Here is a 14,759-nt window from a genome sequence, read left to right as displayed (position 1 = left end):
CAAAGGGGGTGTCTTAGGAGCACATTAACTTGACATCATGGTGCACAACTACATCCATCTAAAAATGCCACAAAACTTGGTCATTCAGCCACAGAAAGTGCGCTAAAAAAGTCGATTTAAGGATGTGTTCTCAAGAATAGTTAGCTATTTTTGGTTCCCCATCTTTAAGCCCCTGATTTTTTAAAGAAAAATCTAAGAGATATGTGTATCTCATTTTAGATAATATAATTACTATATTCTTTCTTTCTTTTAATTCTTAATTTATAGGACATCTAAAAACGCCTGCTATTTTGAAAAATATCTTAGAGGCCACTTTTCAGGGCTTCCATTTAATATATCCTTTTCTAAATTTCTAAAATCTTAAATAAAATTATTTTTTTGTTCTACAAGTTGTAGTTTGTACTTATGTCCCCAACTATTAAATAACAGTCTGGAAAACGAAGTCACGACTTTCCCAAAACTACCCTTGTCCTGGACCAACCATAAACATCCATTTCACACTATTATTGTATGCAACAATTCACCGCTGATTGCGAATTATGTGCCAGTTGCTATTTGCACATATCACAATAAAAATATTAAATACATTGTGGGTTATTCTTATTGCGGTGCGGGCAGTGTTGATTTGATTGCGTTACAGTTCATTTACCCGGGGGCCAAAAAGCAAAGCGGATAGTAGGGGGTACCCTTCCTCCAGGAGACACATGACCGACCGCCCGCAATCCCACAAAATTCCCCCATCTGTGACCCTCTGCAGTTGGAGCGTAAGCCATTATGGTCTCATTTTAGAGGAGCTTTTTGGTTTCGGGTTTGCGTGGGTTGTGCAGTAAGAAAAATGCTCATTTGTAGTACCACATTTATGAAAATCGTAAATAAAATAGGTACAAAAAACATAGTTAAATATAATAGGCCTCAACCAAACTGAAATGGTGTTTTGAAATATCTGAGACCTTTGAAAGTTATTCATTTTAGTACCCAGATTTGTTTTTGGGATACTTTTATAAGTTCTATTAAATTTTTATAGATCTATAGTTCCAGTAAATATCTAAAATATATTGTTAAATATAATAAGCCAGAAAATATCTAAAATATATTGTAAAATATAATAATATAAAGGAAATGGTATTTTAAAATATTTGAGGCCTTTGAAAGTTATTCATTTTAGTACCCAGATTTGTTTTTGGGATACTTTTAAAAGTACTATTCAATTTAAATAGATCTATAGTTACAGAAAATATCTAAAATATATTGTAAAATATAATTAGGCCCAACTAAACAGAAATATTATTTAAAAACACATAAGGACTTTGAAAAATGTTAATTTTTTAATATTGTTTTTCAACATTTATATAAGTTTTTTAAATTTACCAAAACCAATAGCTCTATTAAGTATTTAAAATATCCCTAGTAAGCAGAAAATGTTAATATATTTTTGTTGAAAGAACTACCCAATTTATTGCCAATAAGTTAGAATTTTTTTGCAGTGTAGGCGTTTGGTTTCCCAAACTGATGCTGGGGCATTGGCATTCGAATTGGCAAAGCGCCAGGCCAGCGATTGAGCGAATTTCAATGCAATAAATGTGTGACGCTCAGCTGGAGGTTACCAAACCCCCTGAACCCCCTGGAACCCTCTCCACCCCCCCTGAACATGTACACACACACATATGTATGTGCGGGCGAGCTGTAATGTAATGGTAATGACCCCATAAACTGAACAACTTGTTTGTGCCCAGTGCAAAGGGTTGTTGCCATTGTGTCGCCGAATGTTTGCTGCTCCACCAGTTCCAGTTCCACAACCCCCCCGTTCCCGGAAACCATCCGCAGTGGGTTGGTTTCGAACCCACACCCACAGCAGCCCACACAGATCTCAGATCTCGGGGTGTCCTGCAATTGTCCCGAGCGTTAAACAGTCGTCATGGCCAGCTGGCATATGTCCAAATCGCTGGCGCAATTGATATCGATGGAGAAGTACAATGTAGATGGGGCCCTTTGACTTCGCGATTTAACGATACCGATATAAGGCAGATTATCGCATAGACATACGAAATTATACAAACTGGCGACCTTTGAAGTGCTATAAAGAGTTCCCTGAGTTCATTGAAACTGGCTTTCTTTTTAAAACATTCATTCATCAAGCTTATAGGGTCGTTTTAGTATTTCTAAACATTTGTTTAGGCTTTTCATGTCATTTAGAACATACTAAAAATTAAGAACGGGGAATTTTTTTTAATACATTTCGGCCTTTCTGCTTCTATATATTTTATATCATTCAGAACTTTCCAAATTATAAGAATAGGGTATTTTTAAGGTAATATTAATAAGGTCGTTTTAATATTTCTAAACATTTGTTTATGCTTTTCATATCATTTAGAACACACTAAAATTTAAGAACTGCGAATTTTTGTAAATAAATTTCGGCCTTTAGGCTTCTATATATTTTATATCATTCAGAACTTTCCAAATTATAAGAATAGGGTATTTTTAAGGTAGTTTTAATAATGGGATCTATGAGTTAAATGAATTTTCCTGAGAAATTGTCTTTGCTTGACTTAATACTTAATCCTTTAATGCTACGTTCCTCATATAATTTAAGACTAATGCAATTTGTAAGCTCATTAGGATACCTTTATTTCTCGAGCAACACTTGCCATACTATCACATTTTATTCTCATTTATGCTGTCACTCCTCGATTCCATCGATATTTTTATTTTTAGCTCGCATTTCCTCCTTTTTTTCCATGGCAGGGCAATTAATGGAATAATTTTTCACACACTCGCCGGGAAAAAGGCCACTTAAGCTTGTGAGCTGCTAATGAAGCTTATTTACGTTTCCTTGGCCAGCAGCTACATTTGTATGTGTCTTGTCTGCTCACACAGATACAAACCCTCCCCCCCCACACTCACACATGTATATATCCCTGATTAATGTTGTAAAGGGGGCGGAGTTTTCCCGGGGTTTTTTTCGGAGTTGGGGGAAAAAGTTTTGCCAATTCAATGCCGCGTAGGTAATAAGATTGATTTTCACTTTTTCGCTTTTCACACTCACACAGCTATCACTCACACGTGTGCACACACACCGCACCACCACCAGCGCAGACTAAAACTTGATTAATTATAGCCATTGATTTGCTTTCCACGGCTTCAACTCTCGCCATGGCCTTTTCATTAATTTCCGCGTCGAGTCGGCAGGCTTCTTCTTCTTCGTCGGCCGTTGATGATGATCCGCCAGGTTTTTCCCAACCGAAAGCCACCCAACAAAAAAACCCCCCCGAAAATCCACCCTTTTGTCCATCGTTAGGGAAGTCTACCCCCTCCCCCTTGCTCTTGTGGAAATTTATTAATTACGTTTTTGGTCTTATCAAATTACGCTCTGCTAATGCACTCAAATTTATACCTTCCGTGCTTTTTTGAGCTTTTACTTTTACAAAGGACCCTCAAATTGTACACTGAGGAAAAAGCCATTAACTTGTTTTCCAAAAAAAAAATATTACTTTAAATGGGATGCATAGAAAGCATTTTTATATATTTTAAAGCGGTTAACATTTTATATAAAAAAGCTTTTTTAACGATGTTTTATTTTAGGTTCAAGACAAAAACATTATAACAAAATGTTAAGGAATTATGTATAGGTTTTTACCATTACATTTTAAATTCAAATCAAAATTGTAATTTAGTTTTTAAAATATTTTAGGGATATTAATTTTGATTCTAGGAGAAAATCCAAGCCAAATATATCAAAAGGACTATACAAATTGTAATAATTGTTATATTAATTGTAATTTAATTTTTAAAATATTGTACGTTTTCGAAGTGGAAAATATTTAGAAATAATTGGAACCATTTTCTTATCCACATTTTAAGCTAAAATAGGTTTAAAACTCTACATCTTTTTATAATTTCTAGGTTTTAATCTACTTTTAATTGAAAATGTTGAGTATATTTTTGAAAAAATACAAATTTTAAAAATGATGCGTTTAGTATATTTTTAAAAAAATACCAAGTTCATATATGATGCTTCCAAAATCTTTTTTCTCCGTGACCTATCCCCAATTTTCCTTCGCTTTTCCTGCCTTTTCCCGAAATTTATTGGCGGCCATTTTGTTTTGTGTTTTTCTTCAGCTACCTGGGAAAACGTACGTGTGTGTGTGAGTGGGTCCTAATTTGTCCTCGTTCGAATTGTAACGGAAATTGGTTTCGCTCTTTTCCTCCGCACAAACCCCTCCCCCCATTTTCCGCCCACTTTTCCAGCCCCAACCCCCCAGCCCCCCTGGCCATAATGGCCAATTACAACAACAATTGCTTGTTCCTCCGCAGCTTGTTCATTGTTCAAGTTTTGTTGCCATTTCCGTGACTGTTGTTGCTGTCATTATTATTATTGTATTTGCTGTGGTTGTGTTTTGCAATATGTCGAAATTCGACTTCCGGTTTTCCGTATTTTCCTCCTTCCTTTTTTTTTCTATTTTCTCCACATCTAGCAGTTAACATTTTCTATTTTTTGTTCCCTTCGCCGCTTGTTAACACAATAACATGGCCAAGGAAAAGCTGAAGAAGTGCGAGTTGAAGAAAATTTGCCAAAGGAAATGCTCCATTTTCCATGCCGTTGTGTGTGTGAGTGTGCGTTTGCAATACAAAAGCAAATTGCCTCACACACACACGCATGAGGGAAAACACAACGAGGAAGATGACAAATTTGCTGTATCAGATGACAGTTGTTGGGCCCGACTGTCAGGACACTGGAAAAGCAATATGTTTGGGGCTCTATGAGTGCAGAATCCCTGAAAGCCCTCCGGAATATGCCTAAAAATGCAACCCAAGCATTGTGAATTTACTGAATGCCTACTTACTACGAGGGAACGCCTTTTTAGTAACTAAGTTAAAAATAATTCAACTACTGTCCTTAGAAATCTTCACCAATCAATTCAATTTAACTAGATCTTAACTTTGGTAGGTATTTCTACTTATTTTACAATTTGTTTAAGTGTAAGACCTTCTTTTAAGCTTTACAAATTTATTAAACTTCATATAAAGACCTCTAATAATTTCACTTTATCATTTCTAAAGATCTCATTGATATTCATTGGTTAATAAGAAGTATCCATTGAATATGGTGATCATTAAGCCATAATAATCATTATTTAATATTTGAAATTTTTGACTAAGAAATTGTGTATAAGGTAAGATTACAAAAGGGCAAGGTTCCTTGTGTTTTCGATGACTTATTTTTAAAACATAACGTGCTAGGTATCTTTAGAAAAATTGATATTTTTACTTGAAAATAAAATAAAAAAATATTTTAGTTTTAAGAACTGACTGTCCAATACTAGAATTTATAGTTGGATATGGTTTGTTTAATAACTTATATTTGTAAACGTTATCCAGTTAATTTTAACGTTATGGATTTTTTATAGCATTTAAAAAAAAGTTTCAAAAGCATAATGTATCGGACTAGCACAGTTCAAATCTGGCTTCTACTAAAAGTTTTGAATTTAAAAACATTTAAAAAAATATAAAGAAACATTTATTTAGTGAAACAAATTTGAAAAGTTAAATGTCCTTACTGACAGACCACTCCCCTAAGATCTCCCTTAAGCTACCTACTTATAATTATAATAATAAAATCCCTATTCCATATATCTCAGAAAATGTATCTAGTCCGTAAGTTTTTAAAGGGATTGCTTCCCACAAGATATGTACATTCAAAGTTCAAGACTCACCTTGGTCGGCCACGTTGATGACTCCATCCTGGGCCACCGCGATGGCGGATATGGCCTGGAAGCGGGCGTTCGAGGAGAGCAGCGTCTCGGCGTTGCTGAGGGTTCCGTCGTCGTTCAGGGTGGCCGCCCCACCGCCGATGCCCGCCGCCGTGGTCTTGGCGCCCAGGAGAACGGTGGTGGTGGTGGTGGGTCCGGTGGACATCAGTCCGCCGCTGCCGACGATGCTGGCCAGGGTGCCGCCGCCGCCGCCGCCGCCGGTTCCGGAGTTGGAGTTGGAGCCAGATCCGGTGGACAGGGCGATGCCGCCCGCACAGATGCAGGCACCACCGCTGCCATTTGCCCCGCTGCCGCCGCTTGAGCCACTGCCCCCTGACCCGCCGCCCGAGGTCGCCGACGAACCGTTGCCATTTCCGTTTCCGTTTCCGCCTGAGGGGGTGGTGGGCGTGGTGCCGCCATTCGGACGCGTGGGGTTAACGGTCGTTGAGTAGGCGCCGCCGCTGGCCCCGCCCACTCCCGCCGAGGCAGCGCTGCCATTGCTGCCGCCCCCAATCGCACAGTCGCACGTCTGGGATCTGGAGGAAAATGTGGGAAAATTGGAGGAAAAGTGAGTTAGTTGTGCAGGGAAATTAAAGTAATTAGCCCGAGCATTTACCGAGCATTATGCTGTATTTTATCGAATTTAAATATAAGTTAAGATCCCCTTAAAAACAAGTTCCTATTAAATTACAAATTATGAAAAAACAAAAGATGTTGAAAATAATCAATGAACAGAAACACATTAATTTTTTACTTTACTAAATTAAAATACTTATTAATTGAGCCAGTTTTATATTCATAAATATACCAACATAAAGGTTAAACTAAAGATCATATAAGTATTGGCCCAAGATAAATAATTTACTTATATATTACTATAAGTAATATGATAATAATGCTTTTAAGCCAAATTAGTGATTTTAATGGGATTTTCTGACTTCAACTTCTATATCATATTACCCATTTGAGATAAATTAAATATAAAGGTTAAACCAGAGAAAAAATAAATCTTATGGGCCAAGAAAATTAAAAAAGAGTAATTATAATGGGTTTTTTTCTGACAAACTTCTTTATCATGGTTAAATATTCAATGGAAACTATAAAAAAAAAGTTAAACCAAAGGGAATATACATCACATTGGCCAAGATTATAAAAATAACTATGCTTTCAAGCTAATTGAGTGGTTTATGATGAGTGAATTTAGTATAAACTATAAATAAAAGTTAAGCAAAAGGATATACATATCTAATTGGCCAAGATAACTAAAATACCTATCACTTCAAGCCAACTGAGTGATTCTAATGGGGTTTTCGGACCAACTTCCATATCATGCTTCATTGTTATGAGGTACAAAGGGTTGAGAGCGCAATCACCCCACTCCCACTTTCCTTATTTTTCCTATCTCTGGACGCACCCTTTCTCCAGGCTTTCTCCAGGATATCCCCCTTTTGCTTTTGGCCCTGGCTGCTCGGGACTCATATTTATGATGACATTGTTTGTTCGATAAACAGTCTAAAGTAAAGCGAGCTCCGGGCGCCGCTTATCGCTGCCACGCCCACGCAACAGACACGGACACAGACCGCCCCCTTAACCCTTAGCACCCCCTTAACCAACCCGGGCCCTTAACCCCTTTTGCTACCTCTCGAAAGATATGGCTCCGCACAAAAGACGCCGGGGGAAGAAAAAAAAAAAAAGAGTGAAAAGTTGATTTATAGTTTCTGTCTGTGGCGCGACGGCCGCTAATTACTTTGCCACGTCTGCCGGCCACGCCCACTTCAATCGCCCGCCCCCCCTTTACGCCCCTTAACCCCCTGGCACCTGACGCCATTCACATGACCCCTCCGCCCAATCGCCGCTGACTGGAGTTGTTGGTGCAAAGTTGCATAATATTTTATTACTCCACGGAATTTATAGGGATTTTTAGTATTATTTTACGATTTAAAATCGGATAGAGTCGTAAATGTTTAAAGCTGCTTTCATCAGTTTTTATAGTTCCGTGAGACTGTACTGCAGACATTTTGGTTTATTTTTCACATACCAACACTGCTTTATACAAAAAACATAAGGTTTTTACATTTACTTTTAGTTTTTATTCACCACTGCTATCATAAATTCAATTCCCCTTAAATGAAATTGTATTATTTTTGAATTTGACCAACACTGACTTGTTTTATAGCGCCCTATGCAACACTGAACTTTTGCGTTTAGCCACATGGCATGAAATTATTCCGTTTGCGTCAGGAATTTAAGTTCATTGACTGCTGTTTCCGTTTCCGTTTTCTGCCCCGCTTTAATCAATGCACAAAATGCAAATGGCTTTAGTGCCTCTGGAACACCAACACACATTCATACACACATATGTACGTACATATCAATGTGTGCGTGTACTGGGGCAATGAAAAATCAGACAATGAAATTCCCCAATGTGAGAATTCCAATTAATTTCTGGTCACCGTTTTCGATGCCTTCAAAATGGGTTAATAAAGTCAAATAAAGTTAACATGGCTACGGTATGGAAAAAAAGAGTAAAAGAGAGAGGAATATATGTATATACATATATAGGGGACGTGAGTGAGAGAGAGATGGACATACTCTAGGGGGTATTGCCTAGTTGGCCTGACATTTATGGCCGTTTTGGTGCATTGGCAATTTTGTGCTGCTCTTGCTGAATTTTTATTATTTATGCCCCACTCTGGGGTGGAGTAGTGTATCCTTTCTCGCTCACTCTCTCTATATCTCTCCCTCTCTCTTTCCCTCTCGGACGTCCTGTGCGTTTTGTCCCGTGTGTCGTTTGGTAGACATTTTGAAAAATTGGCTGATATCGTTCGGCAATATGCAAATAGCCCGGAGCTCACTTAATTGGGTCAAGTATGCGCATAAACAAGTCCGAGTGGAGTCAATCTGCCCCCTTTCTCCGCTTTCTCCGCTTTCCCCACAATTTCCCCCACATTTTCATTCCATTCGGATTTTGGCCAGCGGCCTGCTGACCAAATTCCCTGTTATGTTGACCCAGTAGCCAGTCAATATTTGAGGGCATAAAACAACTAAGAATGCAATAGTCGGGTATTCCAACTACATATAGACACATACATATACAGGGGGTATGCTATGCTAGCTACTGGGAATTATTTATTTTCTGTGCACTTTGATAACTCGGTGCCCGGCGAAGGCCAAATATGGAACCCCACCACCACAATGACAGCGAAAAGGGAGCTGCCTGATTTACACCATTCCAACTAAGCCTCCTATCGAACTGCATGAGATATTGGTTATTAAACTCTGGTACAACACTCATAATTCAGAACCAGGATAGCAGCTAATGGGTCATAATGGATGACTCTTATTATTGTTAAATAAACATGGAGTCACAATTTATATCTTGGCATTAGGGCAACAATCATAAATTAATGATTTATATGGACAATAAGTACTTACTAGCTAGCTTTCTGATAAAAAATTATTTTTGTATTGACATATAAGAGGACCAAAATCAAAATTATTAAAAAATTTGTTTAAAAATTAAACCAAAATAATGAATTACCTTTAAGTTAAATGGTATACCATCTTTCAAATCCCGAATTTAACAAAATATAGATATCTAAGACCTTGTTCTTCGAACGGACAAACGGACAAGGGTTACAGTAACATTAAAATTTAATTAAATAAAAAATTTAACTATAATAATTAAAATTAAATTAATCTTTATTTTAATGACCTCTAAATAAAACTGCATACCAATTTTGATGACCCGAACTCAAACAGATCCTGAGATCTAAGGGCTTGTTCTCATTAACGGACAAACGGACAAGGATGTACTTAGTCTTAAAGCCACTTACCCCGTTCCCTCCTGTTTTCCGGCAAAGTATCGCATATTTCCGGCCGTGTCCACCACGCGAATGGAGTTGACCCTCCTGGAATCACTGTCCGCGATGTAGAGATTACCGAAGGGCGAGAAGGCCATGGCCAGAACGGTGCCCAAAACATTGTCCGCTCCCGTTTTGTTGACCCTGCCGTCTTGTCCGCCGTTGCTGCAGTGCAGTGGTGTACCGGCCACCACGCGGATCTTCATGTCCGAGGTGAGGCGGAGGACGAGTCGGTCGTCGATGAAGTGCAGTGATCCATCCAGAGGACTCAAAGCCAATCCAGTGGGCCACTGAAGCTGCGCCTGATTGGCCATCAGAGTGCCACTGCACGGAGCAGGACTCCAGTGATTGTGGTGTCCATGATGTCCGATCAGGGTGTGAATGATGCCCTTGGGATCCACGGCTCGGATATTCGTGCCATCTGCAATGTACATGGTGCGATCGGCGGCTATGGCCAGACCCTTGGGATGCGAAAGTCGAGCCAGCAGGGCTGGTCCACCATCGCCGCAGTTGCCCTCGTCGCCGGGAATGCAGCGCTGACCACTGCCCACCACGGGATCACTGTTGATGCTCGGATCCTTGACCTTCTCCAGGCGCAGGAGTCTCAGAATCTGGTGCCTCTCCGGATCGGAGATGTACAGGTGTCCGTCGGCCGGCGAGACGGCCAGGTAGTACTGATACGACACCTGAGTGGCACTCAGTTGCAGAATGGTGAATACCTTTCCATCGGGCGTGATGCGACGCACCAGATTGAAGTCGCCAACATAGAGACTGCCATCGGGTCCGGTGGCCAGGGCGATGGGGGTGAGCAGCTTGGCATCCTTGGCCACCCCGTTGCAGTAATCCGGACAGGTCAGAGGTCGCTGCAGACCGGTGCCCATCACCACCTTCACAGTTCGCGGATATTCCTTCATGTGCAGCGTGCTGCCATCGCCCTTCTGCAGAATACCCTCGTGGAAGTTGTAGTGGTGATGGATGTCCAGGCCCCATCCTCCTATATCGGATATATCCACATCGTAGCCCTGCAGCTTGGCTGTCTGGGCAATCCATACCGGAGATTGACACGTGCTGTGCTGATAGCCCACCGAAATCCGGGCCACCGTAACGCCGTAGACCTTCTGGCGGTAGACATTCCGCTTGTTCCACGCAAAGGTGTGCACCAAACTGGGGTCCGCCTCGTAGGTCTTCACATGCAGAGCTCCCTCGATCTCCACGCCCACATGGACGTGGGTCAGAGTGGGCGGAATCGTTTCAGCAGTCAAGCGCATTCGCACGATGCTCAGGTAACCACTGGCCTGCGAGGATTGGTAGGTCAGGTGGAGATCTGAACCGGGGATCTGGATGGATTCCTGGACGATCTGTGGGGAGATGGCAAAATAATGGGTTAGACCTCTTCTAAACTCAATATATCAAACGATTATTTTGAGGACATAATTCCACAGCGTGAAAGAGTATGATATGACATATTTATATAATTGCAAGTAACCTTAGGTTAAGGATACCTAACGATTTGTACTATCTATTGGTTTGTAAACAGAGACTTTTCTTTTAGATTATTTGAATAATTCAATTGAATAATTTCAAATGTCGCTCTATGTGGGATTCCTATTATAATATCATTCTGATATCAATTAAGGTTATCTGCAGGTTAACTTAAACCAAACTATTGGTTCGAGCACATACCATGGCATTGTCTAGATTATTGTGTATAATATCATTTAAAACTTTCACAATAACTTTAGAAAATGCTAAAACATGTTCGTATACGTTCGATAATAACTAACCGGAGGTTAAGCCAAAGTAAAGAGTGCTAAGCCTGAGGGGCACCTGCAGAGTTGTGATTTAAAATAATTGGGTTGAATACCAATTCATAGACTTAATATGTCACTTTTATGTTTCCCCTTGTTGTTTTTGAGACCTTGGCAACTGTTGACCTGGGAAAACTTTAACTGGACCTGGGGAAATGGCTCTTCGTGGAGCAGAAAGGTACGAGTAATGGGAAAAAAGACAGAGCCAAGTGTCTGCTGGTGACCGCAGCTGGACAGGTTCGAGTGCAGCAATTAAACGCATTGCGAATCCGCCGAGGACGAGACCTTCGAGGAGGGTTTTCCCGCTCCCTGGCAGAATTAATGTCTACCTCGCTGGCCCTTTCACCCCGCATCCCTCCCTCAGCGGGCAGATGCAAAGTTATAATGTCATTAAGGCAAACTTTAAATTAATTAAAACTGCGCTGCGTCCAGCAGCTGCTGCCAGGACTGCTAATTAGGAATGGCATTAGGGAATGGCAAATGAGAGGGACCGGTTCAGGGTTCTGGGTCTGGGTCCTGGTCCTCCACTCCACTCCACCCACCTGAGTCTCCGCAAAGATGACCCTTTTGCCGGGCATGGCGCCCACTCCATTGGGCATCCAGGTGCTGATCAGCTGGGGCCTCAGCTTCTCGTGATCGTGGTCCATGCACACCTTGCTGGCATCGTTGGCCTCGTCGGCCGTGTGGTAGTGGATCGAGTTCAGGAAGGTCAGGGCGGGATTCAATGGGGCCACCCTAGGGAAAAGTAAGAAACGGATGAAAATGTAGAAGTAAATATGTTTATAAATGGGAAATATATTAATAGATACCCAACATTGGATATTCCATAGCAAAATACCATAAACTATTCGTAATATATTAACTTAATTTTCGGAACTACGGTTCTGTCACGATTTTGAACAAAACATACATCGCTGCATACTTTTAGACACCTTTAGAATTGTTTTAGAACTTCTAAAGATTTCTATGAGGAAAGTATATTTTAAAATGATATATTAATAATTAAATAAGTTTTAAGTTTGTGGAAATGTCGTTGGAATTAATATCATGTCCCCAGATATCTTTAGAGATGGAAAACTAATGGCTAAAGTGCCTTAAAGTAGGCAATGATATATTATATCTTAATATATGTTATATTTATGAAATGAACAAGCTTGTATAACTGCTAAACTTTATTGTACTATACTTTTTTATAAAAATCGTTCTGAAAAAACAGATTAAGAATTTAAGTAACTTAAAATCGTAATCTTATTTGTCTTAAGTTAATTAAGTTGATGACTATCTTAAGGATAATTTTAGGTGTCTTAGACTTAAAAACTCACTTGATATTCCTGCTGGTCGTCTCGTCGTCGTCGCTCAGCTGCATTTGCACGGGTGGAAGGACTACAATCCGGTTCCAGGGCACAAAGACGGTGCGGGTCAAAGGTCGGAAGGGGGAGCGCTGGAACTGCAAGGTCACCGCCCCGCCGCCATTCACCAGCACATCGAACCTGTAAATGCAAAGAAGGCGGAGAAAGGGGGCATTAGAAATATGAAATTGAATACGAAATTAGAGCAAAAGTTGCTGGCAAACATGCAAATTAATATTTTAATGAACTTGAAGGCAGTCGCGAGTATCCAGACCCCTCCATCTAATGCCAAGGTGGGGCCCCTTAGATAATGCCTCAGTTGTTTGTGGAAAATTGAAAAAGTTAGATGCTTTCTTGGGGTGCTGGGGGTATAGAGCATAAGTTAAGATCCTCAAAACCCCCCACCCCCCATGAGTCATGCGTTAGCCGCATTAAATATAATGATGGCGATTGCGAGCCGCCGCCATTATTACAAGAGAAAATTCGCATTGCAGCTACGGAAAAGTTGCACAAACTTCTGCCAAGAAGACGAAGATGTTGGAAAACAATGGGCCAAAACAGCAACAACCAAGTGGGTTGGGAAAAGAAAATGCAGCAGCAGCAGCAGGAGGTGGAAAAGCAGGAAAAGCGGGAAAAGCTCAAGGTGGGGGCACAAAGCCCAAGTCGCGTTGGTAACTCAAGAAATGGCGAAAACTTTTGCTTTTGAAATATTTAATTAATGCGATTTTTAATTGTGTTTTGTGCGTGCAATGAGGATAGTAAAGTATATAGTAAAGCCAGTGAGATAGCCTGCATCTGGAAAATGTTTCCAATTTTTCAGTGCCCTGCTGCCATTTCCCTCGGATCAAATGACAAAACATTCAATTGAATTGCCTCGTAAATAAAGCGACCAAAGCTGCCCATAAACATGTCCATAAACAAGGACATGCATTTCATTAAAAATAAAGTGCTAAAAAATAAGGGCAAAAAAAAAACTAAATATGTGTATATACAAGGGAATTTGTGAAATTTGTTACAATTTTTGCTAATTTAATTTTACTGTTTTTGTCGCTTTGGCCGTTGTTGTTGTTGTGGCTGCTATAATGGCCTGCATAAAATAGTTTCGCGTACAGTCGTGGTCAAATTAATAGTCTAAATAAAAGTATGGTACACAATTAAGTCTTTAAAAATTTAAATTAATTTGATCTACATTTTAAATACATGACAAGTGTTCATTTTAAACGTATTTCATTATTTTTTAGCGCAGTGTTCAATTGAATCATTTACCTTTCTGATTTGCAGCAATAATAAAGTTTTAAAACTAAAACTTTTAATTAATTCTATTAAACTTTGTGCGGTAAAATAATGCATACATTTAAACTGAATACTAATTATGACCTCAAAATATACTTCTAATTAAAAATTTAGAATACCAAGGATTTAGTCAATTTAAAAACCTATGATAAAACACTGTTTATAACCTCAAAATATACATTGAATCAAATGTTTAGAAAACCAAGGAATTAGTTACTTTAAAAACGTATAATAAAAACTAGTTATGACCTTAAAATATACATTAAAATAAATATTTAGAAAACCAAGGAATTAGCCACCTTAAAAACGCACAATAAAAAACTGGTTATAACCTTAAAATATACATAAAATAAATATTTCGAAAAGCAAGGAATTAGTTACTTTAAAAACCTATAACAAAAAACTATTTATGACCTCAAAATATACATTGAATTAAATATTTGGAAAAACAAGGAATTAGCCACTTTTAAAACCTATAATATTTTTCTTCCATATAGTTGGTGGTCCTATTTTTTTCTCCGCTGCTGTATAAAGCTAAAGTCCGCCCTGGTATTGCATTCATTCATTTGTAATTGAATTGGATTTTATGAGCATGACCAGAGCGAAAAGCCAGAGAAATGCGAGGAGTGGCGAGTGGTTCAGTGGGTGGTTTTCGGGTGGTTCCTGGGTCTTTCAGTGGGTGGTGTAGGGCATTTA

General features: G+C 39.4%; 1 protein-coding gene across 5 annotated transcripts in view; it reads right to left on the bottom strand.

The window, feature by feature from the left end:
• Positions 1 to 14,759, bottom strand: part of Ten-a (tenascin accessory) — a 169,324-nt gene that overhangs the window by 9,494 nt on the left and 145,071 nt on the right. For all 5 annotated transcript variants that reach the window (XM_065868155.2, XM_065868156.2, XM_036819892.3 and 2 more), the window contains 4 exons: positions 12,744 to 12,911; positions 11,964 to 12,156; positions 9,587 to 10,971; positions 5,715 to 6,286 (listed from right to left, as the gene is read on the bottom strand). In XM_065868155.2, coding sequence (XP_065724227.2) covers positions 5,715 to 6,286; positions 9,587 to 10,971; positions 11,964 to 12,156; positions 12,744 to 12,911 — 2,318 coding nt within the window. The remainder of the gene's footprint in view (positions 1 to 5,714; positions 6,287 to 9,586; positions 10,972 to 11,963; positions 12,157 to 12,743; positions 12,912 to 14,759) is intronic.

Source organism: Drosophila suzukii, chromosome X (genome assembly GCF_043229965.1).
Source record: "Drosophila suzukii chromosome X, CBGP_Dsuzu_IsoJpt1.0, whole genome shotgun sequence".
Taxonomy (NCBI): domain Eukaryota; kingdom Metazoa; phylum Arthropoda; class Insecta; order Diptera; family Drosophilidae; genus Drosophila; species Drosophila suzukii.
This window is presented reverse-complemented; position numbering and strand designations above follow the sequence as displayed.